This window comes from Polistes canadensis, unplaced genomic scaffold (genome assembly GCF_001313835.1).
Source record: "Polistes canadensis isolate GaletaPanama2010 unplaced genomic scaffold, ASM131383v1 scaffold_17, whole genome shotgun sequence".
In the NCBI taxonomy this organism is placed as follows: Eukaryota; Metazoa; Arthropoda; class Insecta; order Hymenoptera; family Vespidae; genus Polistes; species Polistes canadensis.
The window spans coordinates 553,025-568,636 of NW_014569564.1; the positions used below are offsets into that span (position 1 = coordinate 553,025).

Consider the following 15,612-nt stretch of genomic DNA (forward strand, 5'->3'; position numbering starts at 1 on the left):
CGTTCATATTAATTATTAAGAGAATTCTTTATTCAGTTATAACCATCCTTAGGTGAATGTATTTTAATATATATATAAGTTACAATATATATATATATGTATATCAACATAAATGTATATATACATATATACATAAATACATGTAGGTATATAATAATGTAATACATATTAAAAATATATTAAACATACTTATACACGTGTAGGTAAACGAGAAAGCGCTTAAAAATTGATATTTATTATTAATTTTAAATGAAATCTCACGCTATAATTATTCATTCGAGAATGTAATTATTTGTTTATATCGATATAGTCGCGTGACTAATGTAAATGTTTCGTATTAATCGTAATAGAATTGTGTCGGTAGTGTAAAATTTAATGTATTTCTTTAATATAAAAAAAGGAAAAAAAAAAGGAAATAATTATGCGAATGGAAAAAGAAAAAAAACAGTAAAGAAATAAAAAGAAACAATGAAGCGAGAAATTAATTAGAACAATGTATTTTATTATCGTATGAATAAATGAATATTATTCAATAATGTAAATATAAATCAATATCGTGTATATATATATATATATATACGAATCGATCGATAATTTTTCGCGATTTTTTCTCCTCCACATCTAATCACGATTTATCAAAAATTACAGAAGCTGGAATTGATCGTTTATTTTCGAACAGTATGAAAAAAAATAAAAAAGGAAAAGATTATTATGCAAGAAGTTAGAATAAAATATTCATCGAATGTATTCAATAATTCTGCATACAATTATTTCAAAATTGGCATTAATTATTCACATATGTTTTATTTTAAATAGAAAACGACGAATGGGTGATCACTTCTCTCTCTTTTAATGATTAAATTTATTTATTATTTGTCATATAATATTTATCGTAATAGTATTGACAATCTTTATTTTAAATTTACTGTATAAATAAGCTATGCCATTTGTGTGTCGAGTAAAAGAATTAAGAGAAAAAGAAAAAGTACCAAATGTGAACGTATAGAATTTACGTAGACAATATTTAATAATAATCGCAATAATGTTCGTTTGGATTAACAATAATGATAATTCATTATTTTTTACTAATAAAATGAATAACAAATAATATACATTTATTTTGATATCGCATCTTTTTCGTTCACATCATATAAGCAAATATATATTTTTATAATAATAAAATTTCAATAAATATCTACACCATTTTCATAATGATGAGATGATGTAATATTCGAGAGACGATAAAAAAAAAAGAAAAGAAATTCTCAAAATAAAAATGCGTTTAAAGCCATCCACCTTTTCTAGGTGATCGACTCGTAGCAAAACGTGGTGACCTTGGCATTATGTTAACCAATCTCTGTTTGTCTTCCTCTTTATGATTCTTACTATCAGATTTATTCATTATAATCATTGTATTATCAACGATTTTTCTTGGACTTAGTGAAGGTTTTGATCGTAATTTAATCATTCCAGAATCTCCAGTATTATTAGCATTAATTGTTGCAAACGTATTGTTAGATTTATTTTGATTACTTTTTGGTGAATTTAACGTTCCTTTGGCAATATCTTTTTTCATTTGTATCTTCCCTTGCGTTATTACATTCGAGGAATCTTGACATTGAATATTATTTACCGTGAAATTATTTCCATCTTTTTTGTTCGATGTTTGAGACGATGGTCGAGTTGGTATAACAGGTTGATAATTTCGTATAGATTTTTCATCGATATAACCGACAGTCGACATTGTCTGGGATTGCTGTTAATTGTAAATGCAAAATTATATATATCATTCCATTTGATATTTTTTGTTTACAAGTAATTCAACATTAATAACGCTAAATTAATGAATTGGTTGCTTCATTAATATTTACTATGAATATAATTACTTTGCGTATGTAAATCAGATTTGATTAGTAATTGTAGATTATTCATAAGAGTTAAAAAAAAAGTTATATAGTATCTAATTAAAAAGTAAGATACTCAATGACTGTGATGTAATAATTTGTTTACTCTATCAACGTTGAAAATTCGATTTTAATTTTGTATAATAAATAATATATTGTAAAATTGGGAATAATTTAACTTACCTGATCAGTTGGATCTGGTTCGTACGTTACTGTTAATACTGGTACATCATTCTTAACTGAATTATCAGTCTCAACAATGTCATGAAGTATATGAAGTATCGTGGTTTCCGTGCTTTTCGGTAATTGTATCTGTGGAATTGGAAGTAACGGTGCTTTTGCTGTCAAATTTCGTGCTTGTTCTATGGCTTTTTTTAAACTCTGTTGATTTTGCAAGGATACTCTGCTATTACTTTTACCAATTTGGGAACTTCGAATCGCACTATTCACAACCTGTTCAATATATTTGCTTTTTAATTGATAAAATTATATCGAATGATATTATTTGATGTTGACATTATTGGGACCGGTGGATTTCGAGTCCAAATTTTTAATCGGTAATTAAGTATGAATTTTTAAAAATCCATAACTAAATACTATCAAATAATTATATTTAAATGCGAGTGAATATATTAAAAATATATATCACCCTTTATGAAATTTGTTTAAAATTTCAATGATCAGCTTGATAAATGTTAAAATAATTGTGATAATTATGTTATCGGTGTGTTCCACGGATAAAAATATATTTTTTGTAAAAGTCCCAAAAATGTGTTTCAAATAAGAAAACACAATTAAAATGATTCATTATTTACTTGGCCCCAACGATGCTGAGTTGATCTCAGTAACGCTAATCTAGCAACTCTTTTCCATCTGGCAATGTTATCCTCGCCTTCAGCTGGTTGAAGAAGATTCAATTCTTCTTGTGCAGCATCCTCTGCCGATCCAGTGAAAAGTCCTGATACTTGGAAATCCTTCATCAATCTTCTTTCCCACATTCTCATCTTTTTACCCAACACAGCTGTTAAACGTAAACAATGTTAAATATTTTTTCGTTTGAATGTGTGTATGTGTGTTTTTTTTTCCCCTTTAAAAATTATTATATAAAATATATACTTTTCTCTTTGGTATCAATTCCAGCTATGTCCATGCCATTTCTATGTAAAATGTCGAGAAGTTCGCAACGCCATGATGATATGTCGGATTTCAGTTCGTGTACGTCATCTTCCGTTACGGGTTCCATTACGTGCATAGAATGTGAATTGACCACGTATCTCCATACCAAAGCTCTCATGACAATACCATATCTAGAATAAAACAATCATTAATCTTTATCATTGTTTTCAAATAAATTTGAATATTATGATATTGATCAAATAATTCGATAAATGATTAACCTATAAATACGAAACAAATCGGTAATGAATAACAGAAAAGAAAAATAATCTTTCGATTTTATTCGAATTTATAATTAAAAATAAAAAATATATAAACTATTTTTATTAATATTAATTATTTATATGACAAGTAATATTGTTGTAAAACAATAATTGAATAATTCTCGTTGTTATTTGGTTTCTTTCGAAAAAAATGCAAAACAAAACTACATTTGCATAAAAAACATAAACAAATACGTACTTTTGATTTTGCGAACGACGATAAGTGCTATCAACGTGTTCGTTATTTTTCTTCTTTGATATACCACATAATTTGAGAATCAATTTAGGTGGTGGGAAGATATTAAATGGCGGAGGTAGAGTACCACCTTCTTCGAAATAACTCATCCATAATTTCGTTCTTGCAAATTTCCATTCCGTGTCAGCGTGTTCCTTTATAAATATTAATTCATTTAAAAAAATAATATTCAAAATATAATAATATTAACAAAATGTTTGTATATATTTCGTAAGTATTCTTACTTCTATAACAGCATAACTATTGCTCATCATGGCGATTAGAAGATTCAATAGAACGATCACGTTGATAACGGAATAAGAGCCGAACATCAATAGACCCCAGAATCTGGTGTAAGATTTGATTCCTAAAAATAATAATTTATCTCGTAACGTAATAAATAATATGTAAATTAATGATTAAATGATAATAATTAAAATTTGATTACCAGTTAATTCGAAACTGTCTATACCAACTTCACCGAAACTAGCCCAGAACAAACTTTGACAAGTTTCAAACAAATTGCTGAATCTATTAAACAATCAATTTCGTTTATTTAATAAACCCAATCGACATAACACCGTGATATTAGAATATTAATGATTTTTTTTCCCCCATACCTTCTCCATCTTATACAAACGTCACTGGTCGAATCCCAACTTGGATCGGCAAAATCACTGTAACATCTTTTCCTTTCCAATTCGGCAAAATACCATAACAATTGATTCAAACCGCATGCAAAGGAAAACAGGACCAATGTATAAATGAAGAAAAATTTCACTATGTCGATAACCATTCTACCCAATGATATTTGTAATGGCCCAAGATTTGGATTTATGCTGAACAAATGTATCAATTTGAGTGCACTGAAAACGTTTGCCGCTGCGAATAAACCTTCGGCTATCAATTGTGGATCAAAATCGCTCCAATTTTCTCTCGGTATTAACGCAGCCGACGGATCCATTGCTATTTCTGCCCTTTGTCGAAAATAAGCTGCAGCTCGTAGTATTCCTGTCAGAACGTACAGAGAATTTCTCGTGAAGTCGATGAAGTTCCACATATTTCGAAGATATGCTTTTAATCCGTCGACATATACCTGTTAATTAATAGTTATCGTATAAAGATTATGTTTCTTTTTTTTTTTATTATTTACATATTTACATATTTTATTTATAATTCATATATTATCTTGTTAATGTATGTAATTTTATTCTATTTCATATGTTTTTAACTGGTCGGTATAGTTATTTCTATGAATTAATGGATTTTACGATTTAAAACGGTAATATATATATAATAATTATGTATAAAAAAAAGAAAAGTAATAAAATAATACTTTAGGGTAAGTTTTAGGTATGTTACCAATTATTAAATAAATTAAACGAAATATATAGAATAGAAATAAAATTTTGTTTCTTTTTAATAAACGATTATTATGTTTTATACCTCTCTTGCTTCTTGCCATATAAATCCTAGAACGTATAGAACAATCAAACCCTCTAATGGCGACGGTGCTGCACCTCTTTGTCGAGCTAATTGAATCTCAAGGTTCCTTTTAGTTTCTTCGTTCCCAAAAATTTTCACGACTTCCACTTCAACGCGTTGCGATACCAAGATCAGTATAACTGATAAACGAAAGATTATTCAAATAATTTTATTATGGGTTATTTTTTTTTACACTATTTACAAAAAAAAAAATTCAATATAATTACATAAGAAAAACATATAAGAAGATGCATGTACTAAAAATTTAACGAAAGGTCTTCGCAAAAGTTGTCCGACCCTTGATTCGGGAGCGAAAAAATATATTATACAATAAAAGGGAAACAAGAGGGCTGTTTTCATCAATATCCAACATTTTTGTAGAATGGTCATTCTTCGAAATCCGGGAACACCTTCGTACCTAAAAAAAGGAAAGATCTAATCATGATATGATAACTTTTACAAATCCAATTTATTAACCAGTTAACTGTGTCGATCATTTTGAAAAGTGCGCCATAGTGTGTGTCGCGATAATCAAGCGATGACGGATATAGTCGTCAAACACAGAGTAAGTGGCGCTGTAAAAATATTGGGTCAAAAAGACGACTTTATTTTAGAAAATGAATGAATTTATGAGTAATATTTAAAAAATGGATCAACGTAAAACTATATTTATACTTAATTAACGAAAAACTTAAAAAAATCAAATATGTAACAAACAAACAAACAAAAATTTTTTTTTTTTTTTTCTTTAGTTAGACATCGCGGACATCATCGCAGATGAAGAATCTAATATACTTTGTTTTTTTGGTTATGACACGTCAAGATAATAATCGGGATAATCAAAGATCTAGTGTCCAACTCAAATTATCTATAATTTTCATTTGTTTATTTTATTTCCTCCTGACCCCATAACATTCTAAACATATTAATATTTACGAATATAATTTAGTTTTCGCCAGAATTACAATTTAAATATCAAATTGTATGAAAATTTTACGCATGACGGATATAGCCGTCAAAACACAAAATTCTGTCATTCTTACATGACGGATATAGTCGTCAAACACACTTAACTGGTTAATGATAACAAAAAGGAATCAAATGTTTACCAAATAGCAGCAAGTAATTGTTGAACGTGAGAATGAGCGACAAATCTTTTCTGCTTATATTGTATAGCTTGTTCGAGTTTAGCCAATTTTTTCGTCGACAAACTACCTTCCTCGGGATTGTAATTCAATATCGTATTTAATTCTGCCGTAGTCCGTATTTGTTGCAACAAATCGACGGCGAACCTGATTAAACAATATCAAAATATAAATCATTCGCGTTCATAAATATAAATTATTCTTAACGAATAATAAATCAAATTTTACATACTTTTCAACTTGACATCTAAGTTCTAAATAATCTTTTCTACTTTCTGGTTCGGCACATGCCAACTCTTTGAGTTCCAAACTTAATTGGAATGCTGTCATCAGAGGATCCGGAGAACTGAGGGATATCAAACTTGGACTAGCCAATGCCTTATATTCGTTTATTCTGGTTGAAGAAAGTCTCAATGGGTCACCTGTTGATTAACAATAATAAATACAAAATAAGTACATTGTTTTAGCAAGTTTATTTCTTTTTTTTTGTTTTATTTAATATCATTTATCACATAGCTTTGATGTTTCCTGACCTGCAGTCGAACGTAGACAATCTTCGCAACTGCATCTGATGTCGTGCGGCATCGGTAAAGTAGCACCTCTATCCAACAACAGTTTCAGAATTTCATAGTTGTTACGTTGAGCCGCTAGTATCAATGGCGTCATGTCGGTTGGGTACCGAGCAGATACCGGATCGATTTTTTGCCAACTATGATAAATTTCTTTTTCGTCTGTTAAATATCAAACGTTAATATTATAATTATTAAACTCTCTCTTGAATCATAATTTCTAATTTTCTTTGTTTTTTTTTTCTTTTTTCTTATTAGGGTGCACTTCACACACAAATAGTGCAATTTAATTTTTTGAAGTCAATAAAATTTACTTTGTATTCAAGTGAAATATTACTTAATAAAAACACACGAACTTTTGGTTAATTCTAATATATAAGTTCAATTTTACAAAAAACACGAGTTAAGTACAAATGAATTACTTTCGTATTGTTCATAACAAAACCAATAAATATTCTTTACGAATTTAATGGAAAAATACAAAAAAACAAGTCTTATTGCAAAATGTTATTGGATGCATTTTTAGAAATTGACTAGAATGAAATATTTCGCTTTATAAAGAAAAAAATAATGAATAAAATAATCACTAACCGTTCTGTTCATTTGTCTGGTTAGCTGTTATAAGTTCTTCATATTCGAGTAACAATTCGGTTGCTTCGACGAATTCGTTATCTATGGCATACAAAAGTGCATCCTTCGTTTCAACACTCATTACAATGAGAAGTTCGATCATTTCAAGATTTTCAGCTTCTATTGCTAATGTTATAGCACCACGACCAAGACTGTCCACGCAATTAACGTCAAGTATCATGCCCTGAAAGGTAATGATCCAGAAGAATATAACAAATATCCAAAATTCGTTGAAATTAAAGTAAATTTCAGCTGAGAATGAATAATTCACTAACTTACATTGATTTCACCTTTGTTAGCTGCTTGAAGTATTCTTTTCACGTTAGGTAAATCACCTCTTTCAACAGCCAAAAGATATTTCTTTTCTTCCAGATTCAATGATTTTGGTTGATGAAGAAAACTGTTTTCCCTTTTGTCCGGTTGTGCTTCCATGTCTTTTTCAGATTTTGGGCAACCCATGTTTGATTATACGTTCGTTAAAACTTATTTCGATATTATTTACTTTGTCAACGATAAATTATGACAAATGATGTACAACTGATGCACATCTTCTTATTATTCTTCTTTTTTGTTTACGTAAAATGATTGTCGTAAAATATAATTTGATGGAACCACGAGTATTCGTACGAACAAGTGCGTATCTTTAACACGTATGAATAGGAGGTCAGTAACAATCGCTGTTATATAGGGGATCATGGGAATTGAATTATGGGAATTAACCGAGACCCTGTTTATTTACATAGACATTTAAGATGACCAAGTATAGGGCATCCAGCAACGTTTCGTCGGCTAATTCATTTATCGATATCTTGTTAGCATTCACAACCACTAAGGTTTATTCTTGGTTGGCAAATGAAAATGTTTATCGTTAAGTTTCAGATCAAATTATTGATCGATTATTTATATCCTTTATACAATAATTTATTCTATTTCGACAATATTAACAATTATATTCATTATTAACACTTTAACGACCGCACGTCTACGGAGTCAAACGTCGCCAGGGGCAGGCAGTATTTTTGAAGAATTAATTTTAAAGAATTTTATTAAATTCACGAAAAAATTAACATAAAACAAAAAACAACAAAAATGTAATATTTTTCAATATAAATTATTACAATTTACATGGTACACAACCATAGTTTAATTAAAAATTAAAAATAGTGTGGTACTGGCCAAAAACCTTCGGCGGTAGCATCACACACATGTTGTGTGAGCGGTCGTTAAAGTGTTAATACTAATAAATGTTATATATACGTATGTCACCGTGAAATACTGAAATTGGAGAATGTCAAGATTCTTCACATTGGTGTATGTCCAAAAGAATTAATGTGTAATATTCGGTCTTTAATCGACGTATTTGGTATATGTTGACATTCAACCACGTGAATCTTGACATTATCCAATTTCGGTCTTTCATGTTAACATAAATTAAGATTCTTTTTTTTTTTTTAATTAAATCAAAGATCATGTATTATATATTCTAATTGATATTTATTTTTAATAGAATAAATATTGTTGTACGTACAAATGGGATGTGAAACAATGTTAAATTAGTTTGTTCGATGAGAATAAAATGAAGTGTTTGTGATCGAATGAAAAATGTTAGCTATAGAAGAATAAAAATATTTTCACGTACGATTCTTCTAACCTCTTTCATTCAAAAAGGTAGTTCTAGTCGGTGGAGAAAAATTTTTATTTCGATTGTGTTGAGTGCGTTCCATACGTTCTTGCAAAAATATTATAGATAGATAGGTACGAACGTAATTCGTTGTCATTCTCTTTGTGTTAGTATTGAAAAATAATAAAAAAAAAACTTTATGTTCTCGTTAATACGTATAACGTCGCTTTGAAAAAAAAAAGGGTTGAATTTATAGAACATTTGTCGTTTTATAGCTACTTATACTCAAACGATTATAGTCAAAGTTTAAACATAAAAAAAATATTACCATTATTACATATACATTGTCATCAGTTGTCAATTTAACTTTGTCAAATCTTTGTAAGAACATACATTTGTATAAAAATATACATAAAAATTGGATTGTTTAATATAGTATACTACTTTAACCCTTTTAGCACCAGCGGAAAAAACGTGCCTAAGCGAAGAATACCGGGCCGAATCGGCGAATTTGCAGAGGTTTGTGAAAATGCTCGTAAAAACGAAACKATATTTAAAAAATATAAAAAGCAGCATATTCGGAAATAAAGGGAGAATAAGACGATATGAATTGTGTTTCATTATTTGTTGAAAATCATAGGAATAACATGAACATAAGACATAACAAAAATCGTACAAAAGTGATTTCTCTTTTTCAAATGGTAATTGCACATAAAAAAAGTCATCATTTAGTCATAGCTGTATATACATCTTTTATTATAATGTTCAGTCATTGCATTTTGCTATCATTTGCAATAAAATAACAGAAGTYGGATAAAGAAACGGAAAGATAACGCTATGATGCACGGCAAGCGTCAGACAGATCTACTACACAAGTGGATTGTACAGCTGGTAATACGTCACTAAAAAAAATATAAGTGTTATTATAGATATTTATAGTTAGTTTTCTGGCTACTAAAAATATGTTATATTTCCTTACTTTTACTTACAYAAGCAATTTATTAGCATTGATGCTTACTAATGCATATACCATGCAACCCTTTATTGCAATTATTACAAATTGTGCGCGATCTTCGCACAGGCCCACCATCCAGTCTACTGCAAACTACGCAAACCTTTTCCCTTCTTCCAGGAAGTTTACTGATACCTGGGACTGTTGAATCCCTCGATGTGTGACCCAATGAACTTTCTGGATTCACATTTTTTTCCGCTAACCATTCTGTTGTGATCGACTGAATGATACTGGTTACAAATTCGAGTCGATTCATAACCTTTGCTTCTCTGTTGTGTTTGTATAAWATGTATGCATTCAAGACCATGCGAGCAAAAATGGAAAATACCACTTTCTTCCAGTATTTCACTGTTCTCCTCTCATCCAAATATGAGTAAATCATCATATCTGAGAYATCAATGCCTCCTATATATTTATTGTAGTCGTGGATGATTGCTGGTTTTTGAACTTCCCTTTGCTGATTCCGTCTTCGAATTACAGTCGTTTTATTTGCGACTGTTCCATGCGTTGATAACAGTAGTACATTTTTTTTCTGTGACTTCTTTTCTCTGTACGCTAATAGAAGTATTTCCCGATTTCTTTGGTACTTACATTCGCCCACTTSCAATTTTGATTTGAGCTGCGATGGAATATGTTTTCTATTACTGCGTATTGTTCCGGATAAAAATGTATTCTTCTCAAACAGAGATCTTGCAACTTGAATACTCCAATAACTATCATAAATATCATAAAGATTGCGATTACGGTYCAGAAAAACTATACCGGGTCCCGCTTCTATCTTATCGCACTAACATATACAGACCCGCGGCACAAATAAGCATAAAATATAACAAAAAAATAAATCTAATAACCATTTTTTCACTTGTATTGCATCGAATATGAACCATTTTAACATTTTATTAAGTTATTTTGAAACACAGACCTCTTGTTATGAGTACAATAAGGCCCTAACAGAGGCGCAACGATATATCGTCGTTCGGTGCTAAAAGGGTTAAGAAAATACAATTAACGAAAGTCACAATCGAATAAAAATCCCACAAACTAGGTTCGGTAATAAATAAATAAATTTGTTGTTTTTCGAAATAATCTAACACGTAAATAGATTTTATATCAGAGAAAGAAAATTATTAAAGTTTCACGGTTTTTTCTATGAGGCCTATTTTTCTTTTGTTTTGTTTTGTTATCTATCGTATTATTTTGTGAATTTCTTTGTACTATGAATTAACGTAGTTCAATATGAAAGTTATTGTCCACTTTGTGGTCAACGAGGCTGCATGCATATTAACGCGATTCATTTCTTTGTTCTTTCTCTCTCTCTCTTTCTCTTTTTCTTTTTCTTTTTCTTTCTCTTTCTTTTTCCYCCCCCCCCCCACCGTCTCATTGAAATAAAATCGCAATTTCAAGTGAGTCACTTCCTTCATAGATTTAATCATGCTTAGAAATATCCAAACGTTTTTAGTCAACAACTTTCTCTTTTGCGAATTTATTTGATTTTAACAAAGAAATTAAAAATACACAATATAGCGGTTGTCAAAGTGCCATTTAACAGATTTTACGTGTTACTTTTTTTTTAATTCAATATACATTTTTATACGAGTCAATATTAAATTACGTATACGGGGTGTCCCAGTTGAAAGAGGATATATAAATCATTTCCAATGTTTTTTTTTAATGATACGAAAAATGTTTTCTAAGTCATAGGTATTTTTATATCCTATAAAAGTGTATGTTTTTTATTATTACCAAACTATTCTAAGTATATTTTATATATTATTTAGAAACGAAGTATATATATGTATATATATATTTAAATGTTTTCATTCAGTTGGGACACCCTGTATATAAATATACATACATTCAAGTACACCTATTTCAAATTATGAGCAATTCAATGTCAATACATTTTGATAGAAGAAAAAATTCTACGAAATGATGGGAAAATTAATCTCAATGAAGTAAAGATTTGAAATTTGATAGACAAGCGTGCCGATAATGGTGAAAGTTATTAGAGAAAAGTTGTATTGATCTTCTTTTCATAAGAAAGTTAAGACTACGTTGTCCGTAGTTAATGAAAAAGTTAACACTGATAGAACTCGACCACAAGATTGACGAAAAAAAATTGACGATCGGAGAAGCGCGATCATATTAAATCCGTGGCATCATGCTAACAGATTTCAGTAGATCGTTTAGATCATCACGCGATAGATTAAAGTTGAAAACCTAATGATTTTCTTACCTTGTAAACGTGATTTATACAAAATGTCCAATATTTTACTTATATTTCTGTGCATTTTCTTTACCTTGATCGATACATCGTTGACCTTGAAGAAAGTTAACAGAAGACCGATCGCATTTAGATACGTCGACGATCTCGAAACATCCGCTAGTAATAAAGGCACGTAAAAATTACAATGATTTTCAATTGGTTTGTAATATACTATAACTTCGAGATTTTTTATCTACATAATTATTATTATAAAAGAAAATATTGTGCTATATCTTATATATAATAGTATTCAGTATTTAATTGACCGATAAATACATTTTCAAAATACTTTGTATCTAACGAATAATAATTTATTATTGAATATTTTGCCTTTGGAAAATAAATATTTCCATTTGAATATTTACATCAAAAATAATTAATTTATTTATATAATATTTATATGAAATAGATTAAAATAAATTTTGAAAATGTTATCGTTAACACATTTAATGTGTTATTTAATTTTTGTATTTAATTACTTATTGTTAAATAATATCATTTATATAATATATACTTTCACACAAAACAAATGAAAAAACATAGAAAAATCTTAATGACAATAATTAATAATGTCATCGTATTTCGTAGTTGTAATAAATGAATTTATTTCGATTCGACGTAGGATTGTTAGAAAAGGGAATAAACAAAAAAATAAAAAAGAAATATCAAAGTTTCTTTTGGATGACCTTAATTGTGCTATTAAAGGGTATCGAATGGTTTCGTTTAAAAAGACGTTCGCCTTTAACAGCGAATAACTAGACGCTTTATTTGCATTTGATTCGAGTAGGCGAGGGTGAAACTGACGTCGGTGGTGGTGGTGGTGGTGGTGGTGGTGGTGACAAACACGTCGAGAAGGGTGGCAGTTTAAAACACGAAGAAGAACATCACGAATCAAAGGGAGAAAAAGACGACGAGGTATGGCATCTACTTTTTTTTCTATTCTTTAATTTTTTCCTATTGTTTTTTTTTCCCAATATCAATTAATTCATTCACGTACTTCATCTCGTTAAATTGTTTAACGTTTTTAGTATTCAAATAATAGCTTTGTGATTATTTATACTGTAAATAATAAATCGATCCGTTTAAAAATAAAATGTAAATAAAATAAATCTAATATTATTTTTGTTGTATATATATATATATAACAAAAGAAAATGTGTAAATAATTCACAACTATATTATATTAAAAAAAATATATATATATGTTAAATAATTAAACCTTTATCAATGTTTTACATTAACTTTTGTTCGTTCGTTAAATGATGGGGGGGAAAACGAAAAAAAAAATAAAGGGTTACGAAAAGATTCACGAATACGAGAAGGGAGAGAAGGGTCATCATGACAAAGAAGATCACGAGGATAGTTATGACGAGAAGGAAGGCCATGATAAAAAAAAGCACGAAGAGGGTGGCCATTACGGCGAACATCATCATGGTGTAAAAGGAGAGAAGAATGCGAAATTTGAGGAGGAAGGAAAACATCAAAAGGGACACAGTACTAAAGGGGAACATAATATTTTCAAAAAAGTACGTTCAGAAATTTTTCTCAACTTTAATTCGATGATTACATAAAGTTTTTATTATTCAAATATTAATTGTTAATTAATTAGAATATATTAAACCAATCGTGTTAAAATTCTATGATTATTATGAAATATTCTATGTGACTATGTGATGAAAATTAAATTATAAATTTTGTTTTTCTTTTTGTTAAATGAATATTCGATGATTTATAAATGTAATATGTTTATTCGTTTATGATTAGGATGAATATGAGAAAAAACACGATTTTTACGATGAGTATCACGAAGATGGGGATCAAGAAAAACACGGTGCCTATCATCAAGAACACGAGGGTAAAAAAGGAAGTACCGAAAAGAAAGGACACCATGATTCCGGTTACGATGAGGTTATTACTACGAATTATTATCTCTATCCTTTTATTTAACCCCTAACTAATCAAAATTGATAGTTTTTTTCTTTTTATTTTAATAAAATTTTATTTGTGTGTGTTCAGCATAAACATGGTAAAGAATCGAAACACGAGAAGGGATATCATAGTAACGACGAAAAGGGTGAAAAGTCAGCCGAAGGATACGACGATCATCATCATCTTGATGAAAAATATGGCAAAAAGGGTGGACAATCTTTTGGAAAGAAATATTCGATGAAGAACAAACGTTAAATTATCGATAATAATTTTTTATTCGTTCAAACGAAAACCAAAGATTATTGAATTGAATCGTAAATCTAAATGATGTTGTTACAAGGAATATAATACTATATTATCATAAAATGATACTTATTTATGAAACGATTCAATAGATACGATATTATATAACCAGAATTTCTAGTTTTATACTATTTTACATAGACATTTATTTGTTTCGGAAATAAATTATGTCGTTAGTTGCTTGTAATCGGTTATAAATTTATTATATTTTATCGCGCATTATTTTACAAACGTTGAATTTATTGCAATGAGAAAATATTCATATTATGAATCGATTAAATTATAACAGGTACAATATATAATAATTATCGTAAACATACACACACGTAAATATATAAATAAATAAAGTATATAATATGTCGTCTCGTCGTATAATAATTTTATTTTATTTTGTAATACGACAGTAATGAAGTCGATTCGATATTAAATTGCTATTTGATCATTGATCGATAATAATGCATTCGTTTCGATTTGATTATTGTTTATATATATAAAAAAAAGAAGAAGAAAAAAACCGTTGAAATAAATGATATAAATATATGTGTCAACGTAGTTAATTTAATTTCGATTAAATTTGTGATATCTGTTAAACATCTTTTATTAATTCTTTTTCTTTCACTTCTTTTTCTTCTTCTTCTTCATTTTTACACAATGACGAAAGATTTTTTGATTTTAAAATGCGATAGAGCGAGAAATCGGTTGAGTAAGTCGACATCAGTTAAGCACATCGATCGCACCCCGGCTTGAATTTCGCGAAGTTCATGCTTGTCCTCCGTGAAAAGTGAAAATCTTAGCGTGAAATTGGCCACGGTCTGCTACATGAGCCATTAAATCGAAAAAAAAAAAAATAGAAAAAAAAGAATCTATATTGACGTTATCTATTCGAGATGCTTCCCTTCCATTTGCATTAGAATAATCTTAAACGAATGTAAGTAGGCGACTGTAATGATAGTTCGTGGGTTATAGGAACTCCTACGATGATTAAAAAAATAATTTTTTCGTACTAGACGTGTTGCTTTTCTTTTTTTTTTAATAAAATAAATATATTATTTTCAAAAAAAAAAATATATAAAT

General features: G+C 29.0%; 2 protein-coding genes across 2 annotated transcripts; both read right to left on the reverse strand.

Moving 5' to 3' along the window:
- Positions 1 to 899: 899 nt before the first annotated feature.
- Positions 900 to 8,061, reverse strand: LOC106793733 (transient-receptor-potential-like protein). The gene is made up of 15 exons (XM_014760903.1): positions 7,687 to 8,061; positions 7,369 to 7,591; positions 6,742 to 6,939; positions 6,441 to 6,630; positions 6,173 to 6,355; positions 5,291 to 5,481; positions 5,025 to 5,203; positions 4,199 to 4,674; positions 4,027 to 4,109; positions 3,824 to 3,945; positions 3,543 to 3,733; positions 3,021 to 3,211; positions 2,720 to 2,925; positions 2,088 to 2,357; positions 900 to 1,756 (listed from the first exon to the last, which is right to left on the reverse strand). Exons 1-15 carry the CDS (start codon positions 7,864 to 7,866, stop codon positions 1,283 to 1,285), a joined length of 3,357 nt encoding a protein of 1,118 aa, XP_014616389.1. The 5' UTR covers positions 7,867 to 8,061; the 3' UTR covers positions 900 to 1,282.
- A 1,968-nt stretch (positions 8,062 to 10,029) lies between these two features.
- On the reverse strand, positions 10,030 to 10,927 carry LOC106793675. Its single transcript, XM_014760816.1, has 2 exons — positions 10,892 to 10,927; positions 10,030 to 10,827 (listed from the first exon to the last, which is right to left on the reverse strand). The coding sequence occupies exons 1-2, from the start codon at positions 10,925 to 10,927 to the stop codon at positions 10,030 to 10,032; spliced, it is 834 nt and encodes a 277-aa protein (XP_014616302.1).
- Between the last annotated feature and the right edge of the window lie 4,685 nt (positions 10,928 to 15,612).